At 39.5% G+C, this 25427-nt stretch overlaps 1 protein-coding gene and 2 long non-coding RNA genes across 4 annotated transcripts; 1 reads left to right on the top strand and 2 right to left on the bottom strand.

Annotated features, from left to right (window-relative positions):
- Window positions 1-2794: 2794 nt before the first annotated feature.
- Window positions 2795-24001, bottom strand: LOC111259275 (uncharacterized). Its single transcript, XM_022831174.2, has 3 exons — window positions 22859-24001; window positions 5127-5685; window positions 2795-4685 (listed from the first exon to the last, which is right to left on the bottom strand). The coding sequence occupies exons 1-3, from the start codon at window positions 23119-23121 to the stop codon at window positions 4386-4388; spliced, it is 1122 nt and encodes a 373-aa protein (XP_022686909.1). The 5' UTR covers window positions 23122-24001; the 3' UTR covers window positions 2795-4385.
- LOC111259277 (uncharacterized) lies at window positions 11325-14515 on the bottom strand. 2 transcript variants are annotated; one of them, XR_002679538.2, is made up of 3 exons: window positions 14102-14515; window positions 13455-13677; window positions 11325-11356 (listed from the first exon to the last, which is right to left on the bottom strand). It is a non-coding gene; the product is annotated as an uncharacterized LOC111259277 (long non-coding RNA). The 2 variants fall into 2 exon arrangements; XR_015310520.1 differs by lacking the exon at window positions 11325-11356 and having other exon boundaries at window positions 11364-13677.
- LOC147753669 (uncharacterized) lies at window positions 17840-19425 on the top strand. The gene is made up of 2 exons (XR_015310521.1): window positions 17840-18872; window positions 19198-19425. It is a non-coding gene; the product is annotated as an uncharacterized LOC147753669 (long non-coding RNA).
- Window positions 24002-25427: the final 1426 nt, after the last annotated feature.

Consider the following 25427-nt stretch of genomic DNA (forward strand, 5'->3'; position numbering starts at 1 on the left):
TCTATAGTATCGTCAGGTGGCAGGCTCCAGCATCTTTAGCACTCAATTTCCGTTAGCCCTTCAATCGCTTATGAAGACTTTTTTGAAGACAAATACGCCCATCGTACTGTTAGTCTACTAAGTGTTAACTCATCGTGCAGCACCACAACTGGCGCATATAAACACTGCTTCATTATTTCACTAACCTTTTTCAATATAACAATGCGACACAAGTTAAGAACATCAAGAAGGAGGACAGTCGATTTTGAAGCAGTTGTCTTCCAAGTTTTAAACAGGCATGTGGACAGAAGCTCCCGATGTCGATATTATATATAACAATACAATATCCATCTCAACTCGCTGGACTCAAGCATGAAAATGCAACGAATGTACAAAGTGCAACACGGCGTTTAAAGAGGTTTTCCCTAAGATCGTACGACTAGAAAACCTGCACTATGATAACATAAACCAGTCGATGCACTATCCCGAAACGTGCAGTACAGAAGAAAAAAGTACTAGAAGATTAGCTTACATAAAGGATAGAACATTTCAGGTCAAAGCCAGTCACGGTCAGTTCTAGCGATAAACTGAAGAACCGGTTGGCCGTAATATCTTTGCGTCGGCTTGCAAGATTTTCCAAATTTCTAGCGAATCGAAAGAATTAGTGAGCCCCCTATCATATTATCACAGCGTTTCACCGGTATAACGTGTGATGAATTCTGATATGCCTATTGATCCCTAATCAGTACTACATGGAAATACTCTCTGGCCGAAGAAGACGATTTGGAAGTAAATACGTATTCAGGATATTCTACACGCGTGTATGTGCTAGATGCTAGGGTCCCTTTTCTCATCAATTAGCGTTAAGATTTAGCTTTTCTTTTCTTGGCATAAAAGCTGGCACTCCTACTCATCCCGTCAAAGAAAGGCTGTCATGCTTCTTGGCTGCAACACCAAGTAGAGGTATTCCAGTAGTTCTGAACGTGACCCTGTAACGAATGTTTGAAAAACGAAGACTTATCACGGCTGAACCAGAGACATAGGCGAGACTCAGTATCGCAAACGTATAGCATAATGTGCTAACCCGAGCCCATTCTAAGCCTATTAATAGAGGCTAAAAAAATACGAATGCCCGTATGCTTTCTATCCGTAGAGCCTGCACATGTTTTCTAATGATATTAAATTTAAAGCGTTCGTTTTAGCAACGCGAACAGTTGTCACGTTAAGATTCAAAGGTCCAATATATTACTATATGGAAAAACCGGCTGTGGTGTAGAAATTTATCCAAAAATAGAAAATTGTTCACAGGACGCTTGCATTACGAATTTCGCCGAGACCAGTTAATAACTTGCACGGAGCACTAACAGGATTCCGAAAGTTGGTCTAAGTTGGCATCAAAACAATAACTTCACATTTTTTACGTAGACTTACCTCGTATTTATTAAATATTGATGAGATGGTGTTACGTTTGAGATCTTTCTGTACGTTCAAACCAGTGTTGTCTATGATGAAAATAAATACTGTGCCTTTTACGTGATGACCTATACACGACGGCCCTGCTACTTCTAACGTCGCGAAAAGAAGCTGCTTCTATTGGGGCGACCCGACCAGGTACCTTGCGTGGCCTCCGGAACACAGCCTAATTTTCTATGAACAAAATAGAAAAAGATCGAAGGATATAAGACTCTTTATGGAAGTCTGCGGGCGTGGTGTAACCAATGTATGTAACAATGCATTAGACCGAAAACAGCACCAATAGACAACTCATTGTAGGACTATCATACGTGGTGCTTAAATATTGTACGTTACAGGTTAGCAACTATCATAAACGCTAACTTTGTAAAAAAAATACTGCTGCGTATGTATGCTCTTCAGTTAGCTGTGGAAACTAGCATATAACAGTGAAGAAAACATGCGATATCAGGGCACTTCCTTTTTCGTTGAAATATCGCCTCGAGCTTCCAGCGCGTCACGACAGATTGCTCCGTTGTTCAGTTACTTGTGGCACTTAAAACTTATCCTACCATCGGGATAGATTGTTTTCTGCTTTATGGTAAAGAAATTAAATGACAGAGACGCGGGAACCTCTAGAGGGTTTCTTAGCTAATGGTTGATTTTTTGTTCACAGTTTTGTTGGTTTACAAGGTTGATTCACAGTTTAGCATGGCCGCTTCGCTTATTATTATTGTAAATGGATTTTCCGTTTGTTAGAGACTTGAATCATACTTACATGTGGATTAACATTCGTAGCATCAAGATGGTAAAATGCAACACAAACAACGCGTGACACTTGCAAGTGTCACCCTTTATTTCTCATACAATGGACACTGTTTGTGTACTTGTTTTCTTTTTAAGTCTAGGCTGTTATTTGAAAGATAACGCAGATTTTTAACTTACCGAATTCATAGATAAAAAATTTACCCGCACTATTGTATAAGCTGGACAGCTGACAACCGTCCGCTGGCTGGCTGGCTGGCTGTAGGGAGTATTGAAATATCTAGTCCGTTGGCCATCGCTGGCCCACTGAGACTCACCAGGCAAACGTTAATAACTTCATCAAAGAGATGACGCTCAAGGGGACCCTCAGTAATTGGCGCCCGATCAAAACCCGCAAAGAGTGCAGCGCTCGCTATGTACAACAGCAGCGTTTAGCGGGAAAACTTAGCTTCTGAGTGTAGCCTTTAACAGCAAGTACAAGGTGTTATCGCTTACATATGTGAAGTATCTAGAACATGGTCGTCTGAACAAGGGAGCCACTGACCCTACCTCCGAGCCCAAATGCCTTTTACATAGGTTGACTTATTCAAAACTAAAGTGACATTTTCATGACGTTTATTTATTCATTTACACTCGTCGGCCTCCTTAACTGCCATACCTACTACTAACAATACCGGTGTGTAAACTATTTTCACACAACAAAATTTTTCAAACGATTCAGAATTATACATTCTGGTTGATGACGATCTTGCGGATAGTCTTTCAACGATAGTGGGTATTATGAAATCCTTCAGTTGAGATTTGTCGGCCAGAATCGCTCATCCAGGTTTACATAGTCGCCATTACGGGAAGCCTATTAGGTACAGTACTGCTGTCGAGGAGGGTTACACGAATCAGCCACGTAGTCATATCAGAGAACGTAATCATAATAGTAGCAAGTTAGTTTCCTGTATAATTATAGATTGTATGATCGTAGTAGAGCACCCGTAAGTGACACTTTTCGAAATGACGATAAAGAAATATTGCCGAAACTATATACTCCCAAGCATTAAATGGTTCGGGCTGATTATGCCCAGATACAATTGATTGAGTTATTGTATTTTTCAGTTAGTGCGCAATCCTGGCCATAAAATAAATATATCAACAGCGGCAGCTGTTATGGGTCTCATTATCGATTTCGTACGAATGGTTATCATGTAAGCGTATCTCCACTTCGTTTTGCATAGAAAGCCGCGTCGCGCTGCTTAGCTATCCTCGAAAAAAATTACGAGATGCCTTGCGCTACCTAGACTGAAAGCACATCAGAAACGTCTGTCGTCCACTATGCTTGGCCAATGTAATTTTATTACGATTGCTATTAACTACTATATAACTCATTTTCTAGGCTAGGTTCGAAGGAAACAGATGCCATTTGAACCTCATGAGCCTCAGCGGTGAAGCGGCTTTTTTCTTCTTTACTGTACGATCTGAATTGTAGGTTGCAGCGTTCATATTCTACGAGCGGCTTTCAAAAACATTCCTATAGGCATCGAGTAATAATACCATCTGATTGAACAAACAAAGTTCGAGAGCAGAAGTACAAGCGTTCCATTATCGTTACATCCTTTTCACACAACAGTTAAAACTGTTCCGCTTATTTTATGCGCATGATCGTTCGATGGCTTACTTACTTCTCTGCTAGCCAGTACCTAATTTATTTGTATTTAATCATTCATTATACAGCATTAGAATGTTGCCTAAAAAGGGAAAACAATATATATAACTAACCAATTTTCTAGTACGTTTTTATGCAGAGTGGTACTAATCAATTATTCAGAATCCCACGTAACCAAATACCATATATTACATAACAAGTCATCACGATGAGGTATCCGCGGCAGCTTTATATGAACACTTAAAGAACCTCCAAATTAGAACGACAGCTCAATCACCTTGCCAAACACTCTTTCAGAAGGGACCAATGTTTAACGAGCGTTCTCAGATATCGGGCCTAACTTTTAGATATTTGTCACGATAGTGTAGAGCAGGCGCGGGATAGAGTCCAGAAAACGGGTAACGTCCTTTGTCAGGTGTATTTAATTATTTAGCTTACCACCGCGGGGAGCCGTCGCGATGAGATGCAAGGCCTCGTATTTGCCGTATGTAGTGTTCTTTAGATGCCGTAGTTTTCGGTAAGGTAATGACATCTATCATCCATTTCGTTTACCTATGTCGGCAACGAGGCTTTCATCCTTGTATACTTTGCTGTCGAGGTCTATCGATATGAGTGGAAGGTGAAAAAGTTTCAAATTGAACGCCTTCCTGTGACTAACATTGTCCTGGGTGTGTCCCGCGATTATCCCGTTTGAATTTGATTGGCTCGTTCGCTTCCGAAAATAATTATTTTCCCCCTCGGGAACTGGTTGAACTAATGGCGGAAATTTGTAACGATCGAGGTAAACATCGGATGACATGACCATTGCTCCTAGAGTGGCGGGATCAGCTAGGGCCTGGAGATAATAGGCGCAAAGCAAAACGTACATCAGTTTCAGAAGTTTGTCCACTATTCAGGTCTGTCACTCTGTTCTCAGGCCCATATATCTAGAAAAAGCATAGTGGTACAATTTCCGTCTAGTGATTTGATAACAACGAAATGTTTGTTTGAAAATACTAAAATGTTTCGGATCGATTATGATGACATGCATGCATGCCGAGGGTAGGTCAAGTCGAACTAATATACCGAGCACCGTTACCTGTGGCGACGCATGCTGATAGGGCAGAGAATGCATATTGTGGATAATGACAATTATCTAAATAAGATAGTATAGTTGTTTACTCAAAGAATATTTTATGGGCGGGGCGAAAAAGGCATCGCGTATCTATAGAATAAATTTGTGTTCGATATGATTTACCGCTTGCGTACTTTCCTATACCGTTCTGCCCAGACTTACCTCGGCGTTTACTGGTTCAACAATCGAATATTCCGGTAGAGGCTGCTGCCGTTGGTCTTCATGGTGATATTGGTATTGACGGGCGTATGGTAGCTGTGGCAACATATACCCATAAATCAGCGTTGAAGCACCAACGTCTACAGGATCGTCTACTTGAACATAGGACGGAGATGTATCTTCAGGTTTGAGACTTGAAAAGCTATTGGGAGCTGTCAAGACTAACGTTCTATCTTTGGGCGGCTCTTTTCTTTGTTTTTTCTTCTTTAGCCGATATTGGCTTCTGTCTCGCTGTGCTAGAGGTTCCCAGGGTGACTTGACTTGCGGTTGAGCTTGTTTAGCGTCCTTACTATGAAACGTCTCTTGATTCAACTGCTCAATTTCTTGAAGTTCGTCAGCTAGATTTGACGGCGATTCGTAGTTGCTGTTAACCCGTTCTTGCATTTCGGTGCTTGCAACCTCCGTATACTCTTCTTTTCGATCATTAACAAACGGTAACGGTGGCGGCAAGAATGGAGAACTTGAGCCGATCGGCTCCTTTTCATCAGCTTCCACTTGTTGTCTGGCGAGCAAGAAACGGATGAATAATAATTCACGCTTAGACAGACGGAGCATGACATAATGGAGAGTTTAATGTTCTCTTAAGTTATTGATTACCGTATAGAAAGGGTCACGGAATATGCCCAGACGTTGTCATGGGCCTGGACACTACAGGCATTACTTTCAGAGATCTTTGCCATTGTACGATCAAGATCGTTCTCTAATTTTAAGGTGCCATATTTCTATGGAAGTTCGAGGTCTATAATGTTCATAATAGAAAAATCCCCTAATTCCCTAGTCTTTTGGCCCTAACGAAGATAATTAACGTAAGCGTTTTAGCTAATAGTTACGTTTACATATTCGAGTATATATTTAGGTCTACCGTCCAGTATTGTACGTCTTGTTTTTGCTTTTCTATAATGAAGCAAAAAATTATTAAATTCGCAAAAATTGGATCATAAAAGCTGTAGTTAAGCGGAATGGACGGGACAGATACTTAAGCGCCAGTTAGCAGAGAGCCACGCCGTGATTTTCTCATCCATTAACGCAGATAGTTCCTGTCGCCATCTTAAAATTGCGAAAGTTGTTCCTTTTCTTCCTGGGGTTATAAATGACATACTACCAGGTGACTTATTCTAGCTTGTCAAGCAATTTCATAATAATTGTATACCATTACTTCAGTATCGGCGTTAGGTTAGTCGTGTGGCGTAAACGTTTTATTGATGGAAAATATGCTTGTACTTTTTAATGTGGCTAAAGCTGTAACAAAGCATTCTCTGCAGATGTTTGGCCAACATTTAGCCAACTTAGCAAACAAAACCCCTTAAGAAGAGTTTATTTAAAAAAATCTTTTAAAGCTAATATAAGTTAACAGAACCAATTAGCAGCTCGTATTTAGTAATACAGAATGGGGCATTCAAATTCGGACAAACTTTGACTGGCTGTTTGCCGTAATTCACACGCGTTTATCCGTTCTTCGTCACAGAAAAAATAAATCTTTCTAGAGTAAAACAGCACTCTCATCATGGTAACAGCAGTGCGCTGTTTTCGAAATTTAAGTGTGGGTCAGACATTGTACAATTTTTCTGTGTGAACAAACCCCCACTTCTGGCAAGAAACTTTCCTTCTAGCCCAAAAACGACTACCTACTTTATTGCGAGCTTTCAAGCGGCTTCCGAAAAATTTGGAGAAGACGTTCGTGAGGCGAAGCAGAATATCCTTAACAGAGTTCGGATTTGAAAAGCTCGAAAATTAATCAAGACGGATTAAAACGGTACACCTGAGCCCTTGGTAAACGAGGGCCGTTTTGAAGGAGAGAACATCAACTGCCAAACCCCAAGCGTTTAGCCATCTTGAAATACTTTGCGCTTTTTTGTACCCTTGTAGCCATTCGAAGGCCTTGTGTTTTTGGGACCTTTGACCTACTGCGAGCCAAAGCATATTACTCTGTTGGTATTTCTTGTACATATCGTGTTTATCCCGGGTTTACATCTAGCAGTATTGCTTGATTCGTGGTCAGTGTTAAAATGTTATTTGCGGACTAGAAAAGGACTATTTTTAAACTGACATGTTCCCTATCGAGGTTGTGATCGCAACAAAATGGCGGTCGTACAAATTAAAAATAACCATCAGGAATGACCTAAAAAACCTCATCTTTATCCATTTTTGTTTAGATACAGTTCAGAAAAAATGTATAGGAAGAAATGTATATTTAGATGCTCTACCCTATATACCAAGATGGAGGGGCGGCGGAGGGAGAGGGGGAGAGAAGGATTGTCCCGTTGAACTAGCGGGAAACTTAGTTTTAAAATCTACAGATAGTTGCTCCTATAACCTTGCGAAAATACGTTTAGTGGAGTAGGCTGTGCATGGTTTGTTTACTACTGACATGAATGGTAAATTAATTAATGAACTGATATTGGTGCGAAAGCTGCAAGGAACAATACATACGAGTGGCTTCAGTGAGATTTGATACACATATAGCATCCCAAAAAGTCCAATCAAAATGTACATACATTAACATAAGTTAGCATATATCATTAGCGAGCAAAGGTTAAAATCGTCTGCGTCAATCGGCCGTCTCAGACAGTTTACTATCAAAGAATAAAAGTAGCCCTTTTTTTTTTTGCTTATTTCTCTCATAGCTGCAAAAGCGCTCTCTTAATTAGGCTCATTTAGGCCATTCATTAGCTAGTTAGTCTATGATTTATCTACTTTCAAAAATTCCGTAGGTACCAACGGAACTTATCCTGGCATACGGGCAGACAATGACTTCGCCATTAACCAATAGTTGTATGTCCAGATCACACTATAGAAAATGTGGCTTAATACGTCCAGTATCGCCAGTAGACGGTTCACTCACGAACCAGTTCTAATCGGATCAGTTATAAGTAACAAGTGATATTGTCGAAAAGTAGAACGGTAATATCGATTGGCGGTAAATCGTTACCATGATGCTATTTGCCATTTTATTTAGCCGTTATACAATGACACTCAGGCAGGTATCCACAAGCTAAACAATAGGAACTAGTGCTTCGAGCATAAAAGTCACTTTTATGCTTGTAACATTTCTGTAGAACAGTAATATTTTCGTAATGGTATTATTACAAAGACAAGGTTATACTATGTTACAGACAAAATCCTTGGTCGTACCATGCAAAATAGCCTATTCGTATATTTGTGTGTTTTCATTTGCATTAACGCCTCTGTTCGTAGAATAGGCCAGGCACATCATGTATCTGCTCGAGACTGTGTATTTTCAGAATGTTCTTGGGTCCCTTTATGTGACTATTGTAATTAAAATCTACACACTTTTATAGAATGAAGTGGTCCTATGGTGGTCGCTTGTAAAACGCATAAGGCGGAAAGCGTGACTGCACATACGTGCACGAATATTATTGAATCGTGCAAATTAAAGGTAAAGAATTTTAGGAAGAGCGAAAAAGATAGAAATGATCAATTATATGACCTAGAATACCTATATAGGCAGTTCGTTCAGGAATAGCATTTTGATACTTTCCAGATCTGTTTTTTACGATACTCAAAAAAAGATGTGCCACCCATACACAGTTCGCTAGCTAGAATTCGTCATTTACTATTAGTTAAGGTTATTCATCGTTCACATACGTGTTAAGTCAGCACACAGCTAAAAAAAGCTTGCAAAATCTCTAGTATATAGAGATTCGATCCCAACCTCGTAAACCAAACTCTGTTAGCCTCTTACTAAGCTCAAACACTGCCTGTATCGACTAGATGCGTTCTCAAGTCTTTATATGTATTTACTCACGCTATAAAAATATCTAACAGAACGCCATTCAAATGTACAGTTTCGAAAGAACAGCTCACCCTCTGCTCGCGCTGTCTGATAGACTGAACGCGTTCCGATTCAGCTGCTTCGACCGATCTTCTCATAGAAGCCTGCATGTTAAACGGTCGCACTAGTTAGTCTATCTAGTATGCTATTGATCACTTATCACACTGGAAACGCCAGTTATTAAGTAAGTCGCCCTCACCGAATATTCATGCCAACAATAGTCTTCTTAAGCTCTGATCTAATGCAAGATCGAGGAACTATGTTGCTGAGCGCCCTTATCAGACTTGCATCACGCGAAGAAAAACAAACAATCGCGGAAAGAAGGAACCCTCGGGGCAGGTAACGAACAATCTCAATCAAGACCGCCAAATTATCGGCTACTTCGAAAATGAAGTCAATGGCTGTCTTTGCCGAAGTGCTATTATCACTGTCGACATGGCTCCATGCGGATTAACAACCACCAAAATTTGGTTACTATTTTTCCGGACCCAATACACGTCCAGTTTAGTTCTCGTAGTTAATCTTCTGTAATACGTACCCTCAGCAATCATATGAAAGCGCAAGCGTTTTATACGTTCGGAACAAAGACGATTATCTTGCCCCTTTTTTGTGCTAAGGAAATTTAGGAGACGCCTAAAATTCATTTACCGGGTTTCAAGTTTTACTACATAAGAAAACTAAGGTTAATGGGTTAGAGCATAGAACAACCAGAATTAGAAAAACCTTCATCAACTGTCCAGCGGAAATTATCTGCTTGGAACACTGTTAGCGTGATTCGAATACATGTCCAAACAGAGGCGAAGATCTTCTATATACCCATTAGCGTTGAAGACAGAACGCAAGCAACTAGAGAGAGCATCTAGGAGCAACTAGGGAGAGATTAATATTGACTTATTTATTCATTGATGGTAATATCATGATCGTGATTGTTTGTTGCTTTCGGTGCGTCATTCTCGTTCCTGGATAGATATAGATTCATGCCTCACAAAACGACACTGCAGTAATACACCTTTATACGTAAATCTTTATAATTCTATGTTATAATTATGCTAGTATATAATATAAATAATTCCTTTTTATATAAATATATAGAAATTATCTTTTTAAAAGCTCTCTACGGTGGTTAACAACTTTAGTTACTATCGTGCACGTTCTGCAGATTCTGGCGCGTCATTATCCGGAATGATAGGGTATTAAGTACTGAATCGAAAGATATAGGTCTTTTCTGGAAATTATACTAAAAAAACTAACTAATGTCTGTTAGTAGCTAAAGTACTTGGTTTGTCGTATGCCAATGATTAGTTACCAGCGTGGACGGCTATTTTTAATATTAGAAGCTAGAGCCGTCCACATCTCACAGTGCGTTATGCCTATTTAAAACAAATATTTCGGACTTTTACCTTCGGCGCTGCCATTAACGTAACGTTGATGGCTAACCCTTTCCAAGACGGAGTATACCTATGCCCGATTCGGAACCGAGACGACCTCATATATTCCTAAGTTTAATGGATACGTCTGTAGTTGTTTTATCTTGTTGAAGATCTGGGCTGATTCAGAATGGACCTTGAAAGAGGTATCGAGAATCAATATTAGTGGACTCGACGGGGTCCAAATGACGGGACTGAGCCTCAAGCTCAGCTAAGGGCGACATTATGCTCTAGTGGTACTGGTCGTACGTAAAACTGTATTACTCAAACTCTCGACGAAAAGGAACAGCTCAATAGATAGACACGCTACTGCTTATAATGCTACGACGCTCAAGTTGCGGAAGTCTAGCACATATCTATCGGGTCGGTTTCTCTATTCAAGGCCATTGCCGCAACTGTCGATCTTAACTGAACGACGAAAGGTTCATCTCCTTCGTTCGATGTAATGTATAAATTGATAAGCTTCACATCATTACCATGCTATCTATATGTTTGAGTTTTACAGACAACATTGCCGTTTGGCAATGCGTAACAGGGTTGACCCCCAGCACGATATGTGTCTGCGGCCGGATCTGAACCTATGCTAGCATTTGTAGCTAGGATCAATAGCAAACACGCTTCTCAGTAAGCTGTCACGATAACGCCGGTACGACACTATCGCCTACTGTTGACCCTTTTGTTGTGATCATAGGTATTCTAGTATTTGTTAGATAGACGAGAAGTACAATCAATGAAAAGGTCGACCATGGCCGGTCAATAGGTCGCACCAGCAATGCGTCCAGTGTTTTTCTCTAAATACGTTTTTTTCTCTGCTACTGTTGCATTATATAAAACTAGAGTCTAGAATCAAGAACCGTTGTAGCGGTTGATTTCTTGGGGGTATTCGCATCCAAGTAATTAAATTTATGAGGCAATGCGTGCTTGTGTAGTCTTCAGCTACAGGAACGCCACACCTGGAGGTAATGAACAGCGTCAAATTTATTAGTTGTATTTTTCACACTCTTTTTTCTTGATTAAAACCGTTCGTCCCTCAAGCGGTTTGAATTACCCATAAGGGTCTGCCGTAATTTCCCAATCTTTTTACCGATAGTTAATCGCTAATGCTGTTTTGGTCCGTGGCCGGCCACGTTGTCTTCGCTTGCCATTACTATTCATTTTGACATTCTGTGCATATATATATATACATAATTGCTCTATTTATTCTATGTTCGTGTTCGGTCAGTATGACATTAACAAAGGAGTGTTTTCCAGCCCAGTTGGGCACTCGCATCGATTTAGCAGCAGCTATAATCAAAATCTCGAGAAACGTCCAAATCAACGGATGGTTTTTTACGTGAATGATCAATATACAAGAAGGATAAAAAGAGGGTTTCGTCACGGCTGCATAACTCCCGTCTCGTGGTTATTACATTGTATCAGTCCAACGGCTTCAATGGACACAATTTATGTAGATTTACTAATTCTTCTTTTATGCTTAAATTTATTTCGCTGGAGAGGCACATGAATACGGAACCCTGAAGACATGTAGATCACTCATATATACTTATCCTGTAACTAAGTTGGTAAAAATGAAGCTATTAACATACAAATCCAACGCTATCTCTAAGTATCACCACTTTTTCCTGTTTTATCAATGTCCATGGCCAGTTCTTCATTTACGAGCCACAACCCACTCTATCTCTTCACATATTCAGTGTACCGAAAGTCTTGATTAGCGGGTTTTGTCCGACCTAAATCAGCCATTTTCCGTGCAAGAATTGACGATGCTTTTATAATCGTTGAAGGTTCGCTTTGGCAAAAACAGTGCAGATTAAATTAAAAACTATCAAGTTTGCCATTTACATTGTAATAGCAGTGTATCACAAGCGCTAAGCGATTAGAGAAATTATATTACGTATTAAATAATAACGTTCAATATGAGTTTCTCGTCATTAAAATGGGGTTTGTTTAAAACTCAGTCTGCGTGAATTTAGGGCAAATTCAGGCGAACGTTTGCACCAATCGTCAGTGGCTACGCAAATCGGAAGATTGTATAAAAGAGTTTGGAAAGATACTTGAAATAAAAACAACCTGCCTCATTTTTTGTGTAAATTAAAGTATGAACTTCTTATGCCACAGTTAGAAAAGGCATACTTTGAAGTTCAGTCTGTCGATATATTACACTATAATAAATCTCTTCATTTATGATTATATAATTTTTTTGTAATGCTATTTCATTAGCTGAAATTACTATGTTGATGCTAGGACAATCTGCTGGTACGCCATTTGACAAAGACACTTATATTTGAACGAACTTTCCAAACAAAACCCGTTCTTTCCGTATGTACGTAGAATACATTATAGGTAATTTAAGACTGAGCCTGTACCCTTAGTGCTATATAATAGATGTGCATTATTTGTACATCTTATTAAGCCGTTTAGGTGGATAGCCTTACACGTTTAATAGCTGCCCACGAGGACACAACAATTCCATTCCGCACTTTTTCTGGAATAACTTAATTACCTTCTCTTTATGCAAATGAACTATTTCATTATCCAACACTGAGCATTTGTAGGAACATGCCTCTGTTGTGAAAGAGCGTCTGATTAAACTGCGAAATAAGGTCTCATTGATGATAAAAACACTGCTTGTGCTTCTTGTATAACGCTTGACAATCGATGGTCTATGCCATCTCCTTGTGACCCCCTTTTCGCCGCTTGAAATAACCAAAGGTTTTCTAACCAAAAGCTTAGAAACTTCACTACAGCCGAATGGTCGCGGAACCGGAACGTGAGCTAAGCCCATTAAAGCTGCAGCCCATAAAGCAGTACGGTTACGCTAGATAACCCCAGCTAAAAAGTGTTATTCAGACGACGACAGTAACATACGATGTTTTCTTTCGTCAGAGGCATCGTTTCTGCATCCATGGCACTAGCATTTATTGAAGTTAACCTAGTCAGTGTGTACACAGAACAATATCGAAAAACAGTACTCTCTATAATAGCAGCGATCACTTACTGTTAATCGTATTCTATCGAGCTATAACTGGTAAGCTAGTATGATAATTATACCTTGCATTGGGTCCACAAACGTTGTACGTATGTACATCGTTACCTCAAATATTAAATATGCAATACGTTTTTTTGGGTGTGGCACCCTTCAGAAAGGTTCTACCACAAACGGTGCGCTGTCGTACTCTTGTTTCTTTTGCTTATTTGAACGATGCCAAGCTCTTCTTTTAGCTATGGATGATGGTGATGGTAAAGGCCACGGTTGAACGCTGTACACAAAACACTATGTTTCGGAAAAAAATGTAAATCATTTTTAGTTTTTGTATCGGCACGTCTCGTTTCGGTGTCGCACTGCTTTTAGAGCATGGCGCAAACTATTTCGTTATGAAATCCGTACAGTTAGCAACTTATACGGCTAGATAACCAACGGATACGTATATAGCACAAGAGAACTCAAAAAAAAACAGGACTGTCCTGTGTGCAAGTAACTTAACTCTACGTTTCACTGTCACGTCAAAGGGCGTTAGTGGCTACCCGTAAGTGGACAGTCTAAGTTATTCCTCTAAATAAAAAGAAAAATGGTTATCGTAAAACCACGCAGAGCTATTACAAATACGCAAATCTGTACCCTAATAACTAGACGTATTAAGTTGCTAGTTTATTAGTATTGTGAAACATCTCGCCACGTCACATGGCGACAACATTACCTGTGTATGTATCCAGATCATCTGCATGCATCAGGTGCTGAGACAACTTTTAAACAGACACCAAACGCTTTCCTTAGCGCAGCGAGCGGTAACACTGACCTCCGCCATTCATTTGTCCTACATATAATGTGCGAGGTCTATTGGAAGAAACAGTACTAATAGTGATCGTAATAGCAAATTAGTAATAGAACGCTAATTAACTTATGAAAACCATAAAAGTAAACGTTATTCTACGACGACATCTGCGTCATCTCCACTTCTCTTGTAAGCCATTCGAGCGAAGCTTGGAAATAGTAAGCATTTCTCTGCAGGTTATGTAGTTACCGACCGAGAAAATCACAACACCTCCGCCTAACCAGTCAGAGCCCGTTCCTTTTTCTTATAGGCTGTTCAAATTTGTGACCTATAATTAAATAATGCAATACTAACTTTCCACCAATTACAAAACTTCCGCTTTGTCAGCGCCATTTTACTGGCTACAACCCTTGAAAAGCCCTGAAGGTTGTCGTTGTCGGCGTACTAGTTGTAACGGCGTGCAGATTACTTGACTCAATCTTATCTTGTTATCTCTTATATTTTTTAGTATTCTATTGCGGTAGTCAGGTTGCACCCTAAAATCGCTTGTAAACGAGCACTGATTGCGCTAGCGAAAAGTTCGAAAAACCCTTCTTAGAATACATAGAAGTTAACTAATAGTGTATGTAGGTCTCCATTAGCTAGTCCCTTAAGATACGTGAATAAATTTTTTCCTACAAAAATATTCGTTACCTGTTGAATCCTCAATTTGCGAAGCCTTATTTATTTTGTCATCTGCTTCGAGCGGCTGACCATTTCGTTTTTGTTTTGATAAAATAGGGAAAAAAATGATTTATTATTAGCGCATCTAGTTAATCAATTGCAATTGTAGTCGGCATTGTGAACGGACACAGATTTCAATACAGTTAGTTGCCGATAGATGGCGCGCACGACAGGAAAACTTTACCGCTATAAACAACAAGCTATAGCAACAGCCAAAGGAAGCCTTAGTAAAGAGTCAGATATGTTTTATTGAAATCGGTGTTCATAACGAGAAGTTTATGGGCGAAATCCAACGTTTTGCGTTTAGCGTTGTATAAAAGCTTCATTTTCATTTATTTCATTAGTAACATTGCGATCTCTCATGTCCGGATGGTATTTTGTGTATTAGCCTAATGCTGTCCTAGACGTCTAACACGTCAAGGTCCTGTAATTAACTTCAGGAAGGGCAGGAAGTGGCACAGTGGTGGAATGTCGCGACTAAAGCTTACGATTGGATGATTTCTAAATATAACTGTCGTTGTTTACACAAACCATATAGCATTCATTCATCGAAAGTAAGTTAAAATTACCCACCAGCTTTAGCCAACAGCGAATAAACACTATATAATTTTGTATAAACAGTAAGACAGGTTTCTCATCAATGGCGTCGTCTTTGCTCCCTGGAAAGGTCCAGTTTTTCAAGCACAGGCTTAGCCAGCCAACATTCAAACCACCGTTATCGAGGACCATCTACCATAAGCGACAAAAAGGTTATTCCAATTCAACCGAGTAGAAACCTCATAAAGTGATTTCTCCTATTACAAATTAAAAATTTAGTAAAAAGCTTTGATTACGAAAAATGCTATTTACATAATTAGAATAGATTATTATTATTATTGAACCTTTCTGATAGATCACGTTCCATCACTGCAATAGACCATTATTGATTATTCGGAAATTACCACACGGATTTCAAGTGACGATTCCAGTCAACAATGCGTGCGGCATCCTAAGTTTCGACGTAGGCCAAAACATGATCCACCGAACCATCACGGGGATTTCGTTGATGACTCCTGCACGAAATCAATCATCTACGCAATAGAGGTCCATGAGATGCAACATCAGACGAGCAGAAAAAACCAGAACTGGGCCCTTGCGTATGTAAAAGGCCTAGATATTTGCTAAAAACCATACTTGCAACGGTCTGAGCTGCACGGAAAGACATCGCTGGGGAATGTCTATCATTGATATAGATCGGTTCATGCGGATGGCAACTTCTGATCGTTATTTTGCCTACGAGGGTATAATGCGGAAGCATAATATAATGCAGATTCTCAGAGCCAGCGACTTTTTATAATGATTACACTACCATTACTGTTGCCGCTGCAGTTACTATTAACACAAGTCATTTACATTTAGGTTCGGCACGTGCTAAAGCATAACGGCAAAAATGCCAGGTTGACACGTCGGAAAAATGACTACGGACCATGCTGCGGAACTGAAGGACAAAAAATGGTCGAAACATTGAAAACTTGTTTCGCGACCACTTTTTTGTACCATCTGGTGGATTTCTATAGCACATCAGACGCAGAATATGCTGACAAACACATATCCAGCCGAAATCAATATCTGACAACAACAGTCCGCCTTCTAGAAAACGTAATGTTATTATCGTAGGTTTTTAAGTAGACTAACCTAGCATACATATACAAATATGACAAATCTACAGATTGATTGCTTTTCAATAATAAATAATCTACAAAATAATGTACTTTCCATCGTTGCCCATATTTTATGTGTTTCATTTTTTAAAAAATGCACCGCAATAGTATTTCAAGAATAATTATATAAACAAATTATATAACCAGGCCATTAGAACCGAGCTAAAATACAACATTTTACTCGTCAGATTGTTGTGTAACTACGAGATCCTGCGCAATGGTACATCAGGAGGAACTAAGCGGTCAGCAAAACGTTAACGTAAAAAGGTTTACTCAGACACAAAAACAAATGATGAGTAATTACGTGTGGATGAAACATAGGGAAAACCTGATGCAAGCAAAAATACAAGGTTGTAAGGAGTTTTAGCTGTATTTGGCCTATTATTGAAGACTGATTTCTCAGCTAATAAAGCTCAAGAGTCCTGTAATAGGGATGGGACGAGGATCGACTCCTTACGTGCCACAATGAAATTTCATAGAGAATCGTAAACATAGATTTCTAGCATCATGTGAGCTAGAGTCCTACTACCAATTAATGCTGGTAGGCTGATGATACAAGCAGGACCAAATGTTAAATTAGCGCACTCAAATAAGGCATGGCTAGCTAACAAAGCAAGGCAGAAAAAGATATTTATTATTAAATAATCTGTCCAGTTTTTTGCTTTATTTTTGGTTCAAAATCAAAGTCTCTGAAAAACATAGATCAATTTTTTTTACAGGCGTTTGTTGTAGCGGCTGTTAAGGACATGCAAGGTTGTATTTATATGAATCGTTGATGGTATCAGATTAACCGGCCACACGGCTACTGACCATAAGTAGAAGAATGGGCTGGGACTACGGATTTCAGGTTAGGAAGCCACCGTTATTGTTACCTAAATAACGGACTCCAAAGTTATGCCTATTTTGTAGAATTCGCAAAGTATTTTAAGCAAAAATACTCATTCGGATATCATTTACTTTTCGTATCGCATTGCTTCTTGATTTTGTAACAAAATGGCTGTTGTTTAAGGGGTCACAGGGTGAGCCATAAAGACAAGCCAAGGTGATTCGAGAATTTACTCTAGCTAACGATAATGTAAGCTTTCTTTATATATATATATATATATATATTTATATTGCAAATGTAATTGCCTCTTTAAATGTATTACGGAGCGTAGTTCAAGTTGATGCTACAAACGTTACAGCAAGTTTTCAGTCAAAGGATTCTTATCAGCGCATCAGTGTTCCACTCGCACAAAATAGGCGGTCGGTAGTACGTAATACATTGACTGGTATACAACCTGCGCAAAAAACCGGGTACATTAGTTGTTCAGTCTTGGATTTAGGTTAGTTAGGAACAGAAGGCACAACGTGATCCCCATATTTTTCCTTTGTTCTTTACTGAAAAATGCAGGTTCTACTGCCCCCGCCACTACGATACATATACATACGAGAGCAGCTCATAGTGCCTCTGTAGCTGCGTTACCGCCTGCCTGTGCCGGCAACTAGAAAACTTAAAAAATTCGTCGATAGCAGTCACTAAGCCCAAGAATGGTAGCCAGGGAACAACCTCTTACGAACATGACGATTTCAATATTTAATTGCATCTTATGCGTTGTCATCATAGTAGAGAAGATCATGATTTTCGCTAGCAAATCATAGTCGTGTACATCAAATTTGCCAGTTATTTTGGAAATAACACTAGCTACAAAAGAACCGGGCATGAAATGATGATAATTAATCTACGATAGTTGCCTTCCATTTTGACGCTACGAAGTCGTATGCTCAGTTTATCGAATTCACATACATAACGAACATGTTTAACCCACTTTTCTATTTACAAATTTACATAAGCGTACGACTGATTGTTCGTACTGAAACCTGGTGGTCTGAGACAGAGGACGCCCAGTTAGAGATGCCACAATTTAGAGTGCAAATACAAAAACGATAAGCTACGTTTATAAGACAAAACATTAAGGTTAAAGCTAGAGTGTATTATTTATTAGAATAACTATAATAAAGAGCCTATTATGTTCATGTAATCAGACTCGAAACGGGTGCAGGAATACAGGATATGATACCTACGGGTGTTGTTTATAAAAATTGTATGTGTGTCGTTTATGAGACCAACAGCAGCAACAATCCCTGCCCAATAGTGCCCCGAGCTTTAGTTTAGTGCTTTCGCAAAACACTACTACAAGCGGCTGGCCTTTAAGGAGAAATAAGCCGTGCCTAGGCCAGGTTTTGAGTCCAAACATCCCGCCTCATCTGATTTCGTATCTATAAGCTGACAGGTAAGTTACCAGCGAATTATCAGATCTAGAGCGACTCCTTCCTAGTCTTTTTCAGTAGTCGATTTAACCGTCCAAACCACCGCATCGATGCAAATATAGTTACTAGAAACTAAATAGAGTATACCTATGGTTAAACAAAACAGAATCTATGCACAGAAATACGTTAGAGTATCTCATAGGTGGCAAATCGACAGTGTTTAATGAAGAACACAACACCTATGGATAGTTAGCATCCTATTGACAATTAGCAAACATACTACTCTATGTATTGCAGTGAATACTATTGTTTTTACTAATAACATTTTCGTATGTATTTTACTTGCAGAGAAAAGACATCGACTCTCTTCATTTCAAGCGCTTCGTCGTTGGCAGGACTTCATCATCGCCATCGTCGTTGCGCTTCATTAGCGTCCAGCGATAGCTGTATGCTTATACGAATAGCCACTGGAAGATGCAGTAGGTATAAGTCATTACGGCACCTAATTCTTCCGACGATCCACACATCGATCGCGCTACTGCTACCAGAATTCTGTCGGAAAAAAAAAACAAATAATCGTACAACAACAGCAGCAGTGATTTTGAACGTCGAATTTTCACTGTGTTCCCACACAAGTTACCATCTACTAACGAATTTGCAATTATTCCTATTCCTCGTCACTAACATAACAATCTACTAATCGAAACAAACATTCCCTATCTCAGATGGCCATTAACGATTGGATGTATTTAGTTGATCTTTACAGTAGCACGTTATATCTAACGTATACGTCTTTAAAACCACTGGCATTTATAGTAGCAAAAGGCTCACTGCGAAACGGACGCCAGTTCGACAAGGTTAACTTAGCAGATTTACTAACTGATATTGTTGAACAAATACTTTTAATACAGACGAAAAAATTGAACGTGTTCAGGTTTACGTGTTCAACACGTTGTGTTCACACACGATTGTGCTTGTTTCTGGGGGCTGTTTATCGGTGGTAAGTTCAGCGTACGTCGCTTTTGATACGTTCCTTGTCTAAATCTAGAATTTGCTAGCGTTAATAGTCGGCCCATGTAAGTTCGAGTGTTCTTGGTGAAAAAATCACTTACGCTATTTTTTGTCAACTAATAGCGCCAGGCTCGTTCATCATTATTTTTCAGGTACAGAAAAACCTGCATACATAATATGCGCTTGCTGACTAAGGTTCCCAATGGCCATAAGCTACACTATTGTGGAGATTATGTAATAGTAGCTTACAACTGCAGTGTGTTAGAATTAAAAAAGTTAAATGAGTGGAGCATACTTATAGTTAGCTAACTTGAGCCAACATAGAATTTTGTTTTTGGTTGAGATTTGATTTTTGTGAAGTTAACATAACATGCAGCACTCAATGAGCCTCGCCACCCGTTACATGGTCATTACATACAGATCTGATAAAGTATCTTGAGGCTATTCACGAGACGAACATTCCAGCAACCGGCGGAAAACGAAAATAGGGCTTTCCGCCCTAAGGGGCTCGAGTTCATTTGAACGCATGTTATCCTATTCTACAAACGGCAATAGTTCCCAGAAGCTAACTAGGTTTATTCAGCGCATATCATTAGCGCTAGAGGTCGGCAGCATAGAACAATATTTTTGTTAACGACAAATAGATATAATGAATTTTCAGCACAAACAAAACCAACCAGCTCCTTTATTTATTATAAATATTAAAGAAAAAAAGTCAATAGAAGCCCTTTTCATCTTTGTCCATGCCATTGGGTGTTTTCCAATAAGCCGGTAACATATTTAACATCTTTAACACGATAAGCGTTCACCAAGCCTACACATGTTTTATTTATATATGTATATATATATATATATATATGGGACGGTGCCTTATCTCTGTCAATTTCGCTTTCTGTATCCCTTGTCGCTACACGCGTTCAGCCCCTCATTATGCTACTCGTGTAAAGGTTGCTTGTAGTATTGAATGAAGCTAGATTTTCCTTTGCTTGACTACATATAACGACAAGGTGTGACCTGTTACGATGAATCATAACGAGAATAATAGTTTTAACTTCTATTTTTTTAATTACTTATATTTATTATGATTTATATTATCTTATTATTTATATTATATTTATTAAATTCTAGAGAGAGAAAGTTGTTAACAACTTCCTGCCTCAATTTTTGTTTAGGCGACCATACATCATTGCGTATATGTAAGCTATTTACTTTTGTATACGGAAATGTTTGAGTTTTCGTTGCGAACAGTGTTCTGTCATAAACAGTGCTTTCATCCCAAAGACTTTAGCATTAGACCAAGAACCGTTGTATGCGTATACGTACACATAATATTCACAGCCGCCCTTTCACCCGCGGACGTAATGTCTACTTTAAGCTAAATTCACCTAAGCAAACGAAGCGTATAGGTATTGAACAATATTAAGTATGAACATAGACTACTGGGCATTTCAAATACGTTGCTAACGGAAGGAAAACAGCGTACCCGTAGATGTCTATAGATGATGGAATGCCTAACGGCGATACCGGACGTAAAATCTGGAACATACAACTGGCTTTCTAAATCCTGAAGATGCCACAGCAAAGGTGAGTTTTGTCGTTCACTTGTAGCAATATAGCCACGATAATATAGCAAATATGGGCGATATTTGGGCATGCGTGCAGTCGTCGTGCAGCTGAAACGGTTGCGCGCGACGCGAAATGCACGACACTAGCGGTAGCAAACAATTTTTTTTATAAAAAAGATTAAAAAAAAAAATAGAATGAATCAAGAAGTGCGATTTTGCAGCTAGAGTACTATTTTGAAAGTCTCTTATATCTCATTTTTGTTAAGTTCGCTCAGTACTTAACGTGACATACGCCACTTTATAGAATAGCTTTGTATTGGAAGCCTTACCGCGCGAAAACTGCATCAAAAGTTTCTTTCGGAAGCTCATCGTTGTATTTCGTAAACACGTAGAGAGCCAAATGTAACACGCGGTTCCCATCCACTATGTCAGAACAACGTACACTCCGTGCTTATTTAATCACGGCATAAAGAGTCCAGTCATCTATTTTGGCTGACAACAGTTTTCGAAGTTTCGCCTGTGTTAGTTTGTCTTCTAATTAGAGACACTAAAAATTCAAATCGCCAAGACATTGAAATTACACAAACATTACCTGAACATTACTGAACCAGAGTGGAAAAATAGTGCTGACAGGCGAGTGCCTTCCAGCGTGCTCGGAGTGAGCAGTATGATGTTAAAATAGGATAGTATTCTTAGGGGCAACGCTGTATTTAGTCTTAACGAATGGGTGTCCATCGTCATTTGTTGTTTAGGCTTTTGGTAATACGACGAGTAATTTTGATAATTTACTTGATTTAGCCAAAGGCTGAGCATTCTGATGTTTCGTTACACATAGCAGACATCTGTCTATCCATCAAGGAAATCGATCTCAAACTATCCACAAGGAAACAATGTTAATCAATGGACACCTGTCTGTAGTTTTCCATTCTTTCGTATATCATACATTCTTCAGGGCGATTTATTATCTTAACAGCATAACTGACTTGGGCACTGATACTGAACCCCTACAACTCGTACACTATTGTATTGCACACGCAGTATTGAACATACTGCCATCAAGAGCCTCCGACGATTACCTTTAATATGAAAAAAAGAACTTTATCTGGATAGCGCATGCGGCACTGTGATTGCATACTAATACAATAGCAGGATATGCACATGAAAGAGCGAGAAAATATTGTTATGAGCTTTCAAGGAGCAGCATATTTTTTCAGGAACGAGGTTAGTAAGTTTACCTGAATGACACAGTTACCGAGAATACCGCTTGGCTTTAAAAAATTGGGACTTTGTGATTGGCCAGTTTCGTGGGTTGGGCATGACATATCGCTGCCATTATCCATATGCGATCCCTGTAACTACGTATTGCTGGAATACAAGGCTTCTTTGACCTATTGCAGAGTGCTCGCAACACTAAATGCTAAGACACTACTCACGTCTGTGTAGCTCTGTCGTAGATTTTGGGAAGTGCTGAAGGAAAACATCCACAGGTTAATTTAGGAGGCCATAGGAGATTCGTAACGTCCAAATCTATATTTTCCGACATTTCTTTGGGCGGAAGTATCTGTGGAAAAATTGCTCGGGGTAAAAGCATTTTCTTTCCTACGGCATAACGTAATTGTTGAGGATGTATGCTAGCGTTCTGGTGGTTGAGGAGCCAGCCGGCCAGAAAAGCCAAGCCCAGCTTCTCAAACAACATGCCGAGATCAAACAATTCAGACAGTTTCTGCGTGTATGATCGTTAAAAAACAAAGCTCTTTTGCTGTGTAGCCTTGGAAGGCATATGCGGAGCATACGTAGCCGTAGTTATCCCCTAACCGACTTATCCTTCGGCTGTGACATTCGATTTTTACGAACTAGATGTCACCAAAGACCGTACTCCCTTATCAGCATTTCCTCTTTTTGTTGATTTAGATGCATGTAAACACAAATACTCAGCAATTGCGTGGCGAATATTTAGCCTATGGATTTATTTATCAGCGCTAATTGTACCGAATCACTAGATGAACGCCTTACTGATTTATAATTTGCGTTTTCCGTCACAGCTAGTAACTTTCAACACACTGAATGCTGATTCGTGGTGTACAAACTCATTGCTTAGAGTTAGCTCTAGCAGAAAGTCGACGAACAGCCTGAACAAATCGCGTTGATCAGACGTACGAGTATATTAGTGCCGAGATGTAGAACTAACACCTTTTGTTCGCACTGACGTTATTACTCATCGAACATGACGTCAGTGATTTGCATCGATCCGTAAGCACGTTCATTAGTTTTTTGCACTATGTTAATCTGAGCAACATTTCCGAAACGCTGATGTTTGCACTATCCACCATATTACTAAACATGTTCCGCGTTAAAAGATCGTGAGCAAGGAAACCGGCGACAGTACGAAGTGGTGTGCTACTTCGCGTATCAAAGCAGCTAAATTATCGACTACTTGTCACTAGTCCAGCATTAGGACATTTCAGGCACTTTTTGTTACCGTCTGTGGGCTTTGTCTTCTCTTTCTGATAAACTATAGAACAAAATGCGAGTCACCGGTCCGCCTTTGGCCAAATTACCTTCAGTGGTGGTTACCACGTCACATAGCTATCATCATCTGCCGCCACTGGTACCGGCCAGGCCCACTTCTGCGGCTGCCATAACTCTCGCCTTCGCACCGAAGTCCTTCCCGTCAGGAAACGGGATATACTATGAAACTGTGTATCCATATATTTATAGTTTATTACAGTACAGTGAAGTGACGATAGCTAAGGCTCTTGCTGGAAGAAACAAAAAACGGGTGCTTCGATCCCCGAAAACGAAACATAACTACGCATAAAACTCGGTCTGAACGTTTAGCAACCTAAACAACACCACTTGTAATAGCAACACTAGCTAATTGAGTTACAACGGTTTGACGACAACGAGCTATAGAGGGAACAATTCACGGAAGACATTTTACATCACAGACTTAATTCAGCTCTGTAGAAGTGTAGGGCGATTGATTTGTATTTGAATTGTACCAGCAAGATGGCCAAATATTTTAAAAGGCTAACAGGGAATACGCGAAGTTATAAAAACTCGCCTACTTATTTAATATAGTTTATTCTAATTTTTGATTCTGTATTTGATTTTGAGGTATGTAAACATCTGTATCGCACTAGAGTTTAAAATAGTCATAGACAACTCGAAGACGATTTGCAATTTGCGTGATATGCAAGGAACATACACGTAAGCAACCGCTTGGAATCATCGGGGACAATTTTATGTATTTCGCAGTCGCTAATTAGCAGTCCTCTTGCAGTTCTTCTTGTCTTCATGGGTTTGCCTGCCGTCTGGATCATTGTTCTCGCAAGGCGCCATTGTGCCAAACTACAACATCGGTAATTTATGGTGGTTTTGTATAGCGGCGGTTCACCGGGCTTTTCCTAGGTTTATCTATCCTCTGGGTCCTCATTTGATCCCAGCGCATCCATGAAGGAAGAATTTTGACCTCTGACTCTATACTTCACGGCTAGTTTGCTATATGTGAATGCAATGCCAAGGAGGGCGCACTACTTACAACATTTTAATCATACAGTTATTAACTATTTCTATATGGATAATAATAGCATACAGAAGATGAGTGCACTGTGTTTATAAATAAGGTCTTCATAGTGGGAGCTCATGAGCGCAGGAACGAGGTATCTACTCACAAATATACGGGTGTACATGTTTGCTCGATATTTCCTTTGGAGATACAGTCTTCTGAGCGAAGAGCGTAATTCTAAACTTCTCTTTCAATAACTCACGTCAGTTCTTGAGCTTCTGAGTGATAAGGCAATCCTGTACGTGTCGGTTAAGATCAAAAAGTTTCAAACGCGTTGACGCTAGATAATCCAAATCTAATAACTCAGTGTTTGAATATTCATATCGCTCCTTAGACAAGTAAGTTAAAGGGTAAATCGAGACTCTAACGTTGAAAAGTGTGCTTGTTCGAAACGCCTTTTAAAGGGCAGAGTTCAGATATGATTCGTCATCGGA

This window comes from Varroa jacobsoni, unplaced genomic scaffold, assembly GCF_002532875.2.
Source record: "Varroa jacobsoni isolate VJ856 unplaced genomic scaffold, vjacob_1.0 scaffold_315, whole genome shotgun sequence".
NCBI classification, from domain to species: domain Eukaryota; kingdom Metazoa; phylum Arthropoda; class Arachnida; order Mesostigmata; family Varroidae; genus Varroa; species Varroa jacobsoni.

Excerpts from the sequence above, each read along its gene's own strand:
- LOC111259275 (XM_022831174.2), bottom strand. The coding sequence starts at position 23,121 with ATGTTGTTTGAGAAGCTGGGCTTGGCTTTTCTGGCCGGCTGGCTCCTC. Across the intron at positions 5,686-22,858 it reads TACGACAGAGCTACACAGAC|ACAACAAGTGGAAGCTGATG; the intron begins GTGAGTAGTGTC and ends CTTGCTCGCCAG. Across the intron at positions 4,686-5,126 it reads TTGAACCAGTAAACGCCGAG|GCCCTAGCTGATCCCGCCAC; the intron begins GTAAGTCTGGGC and ends TATTATCTCCAG.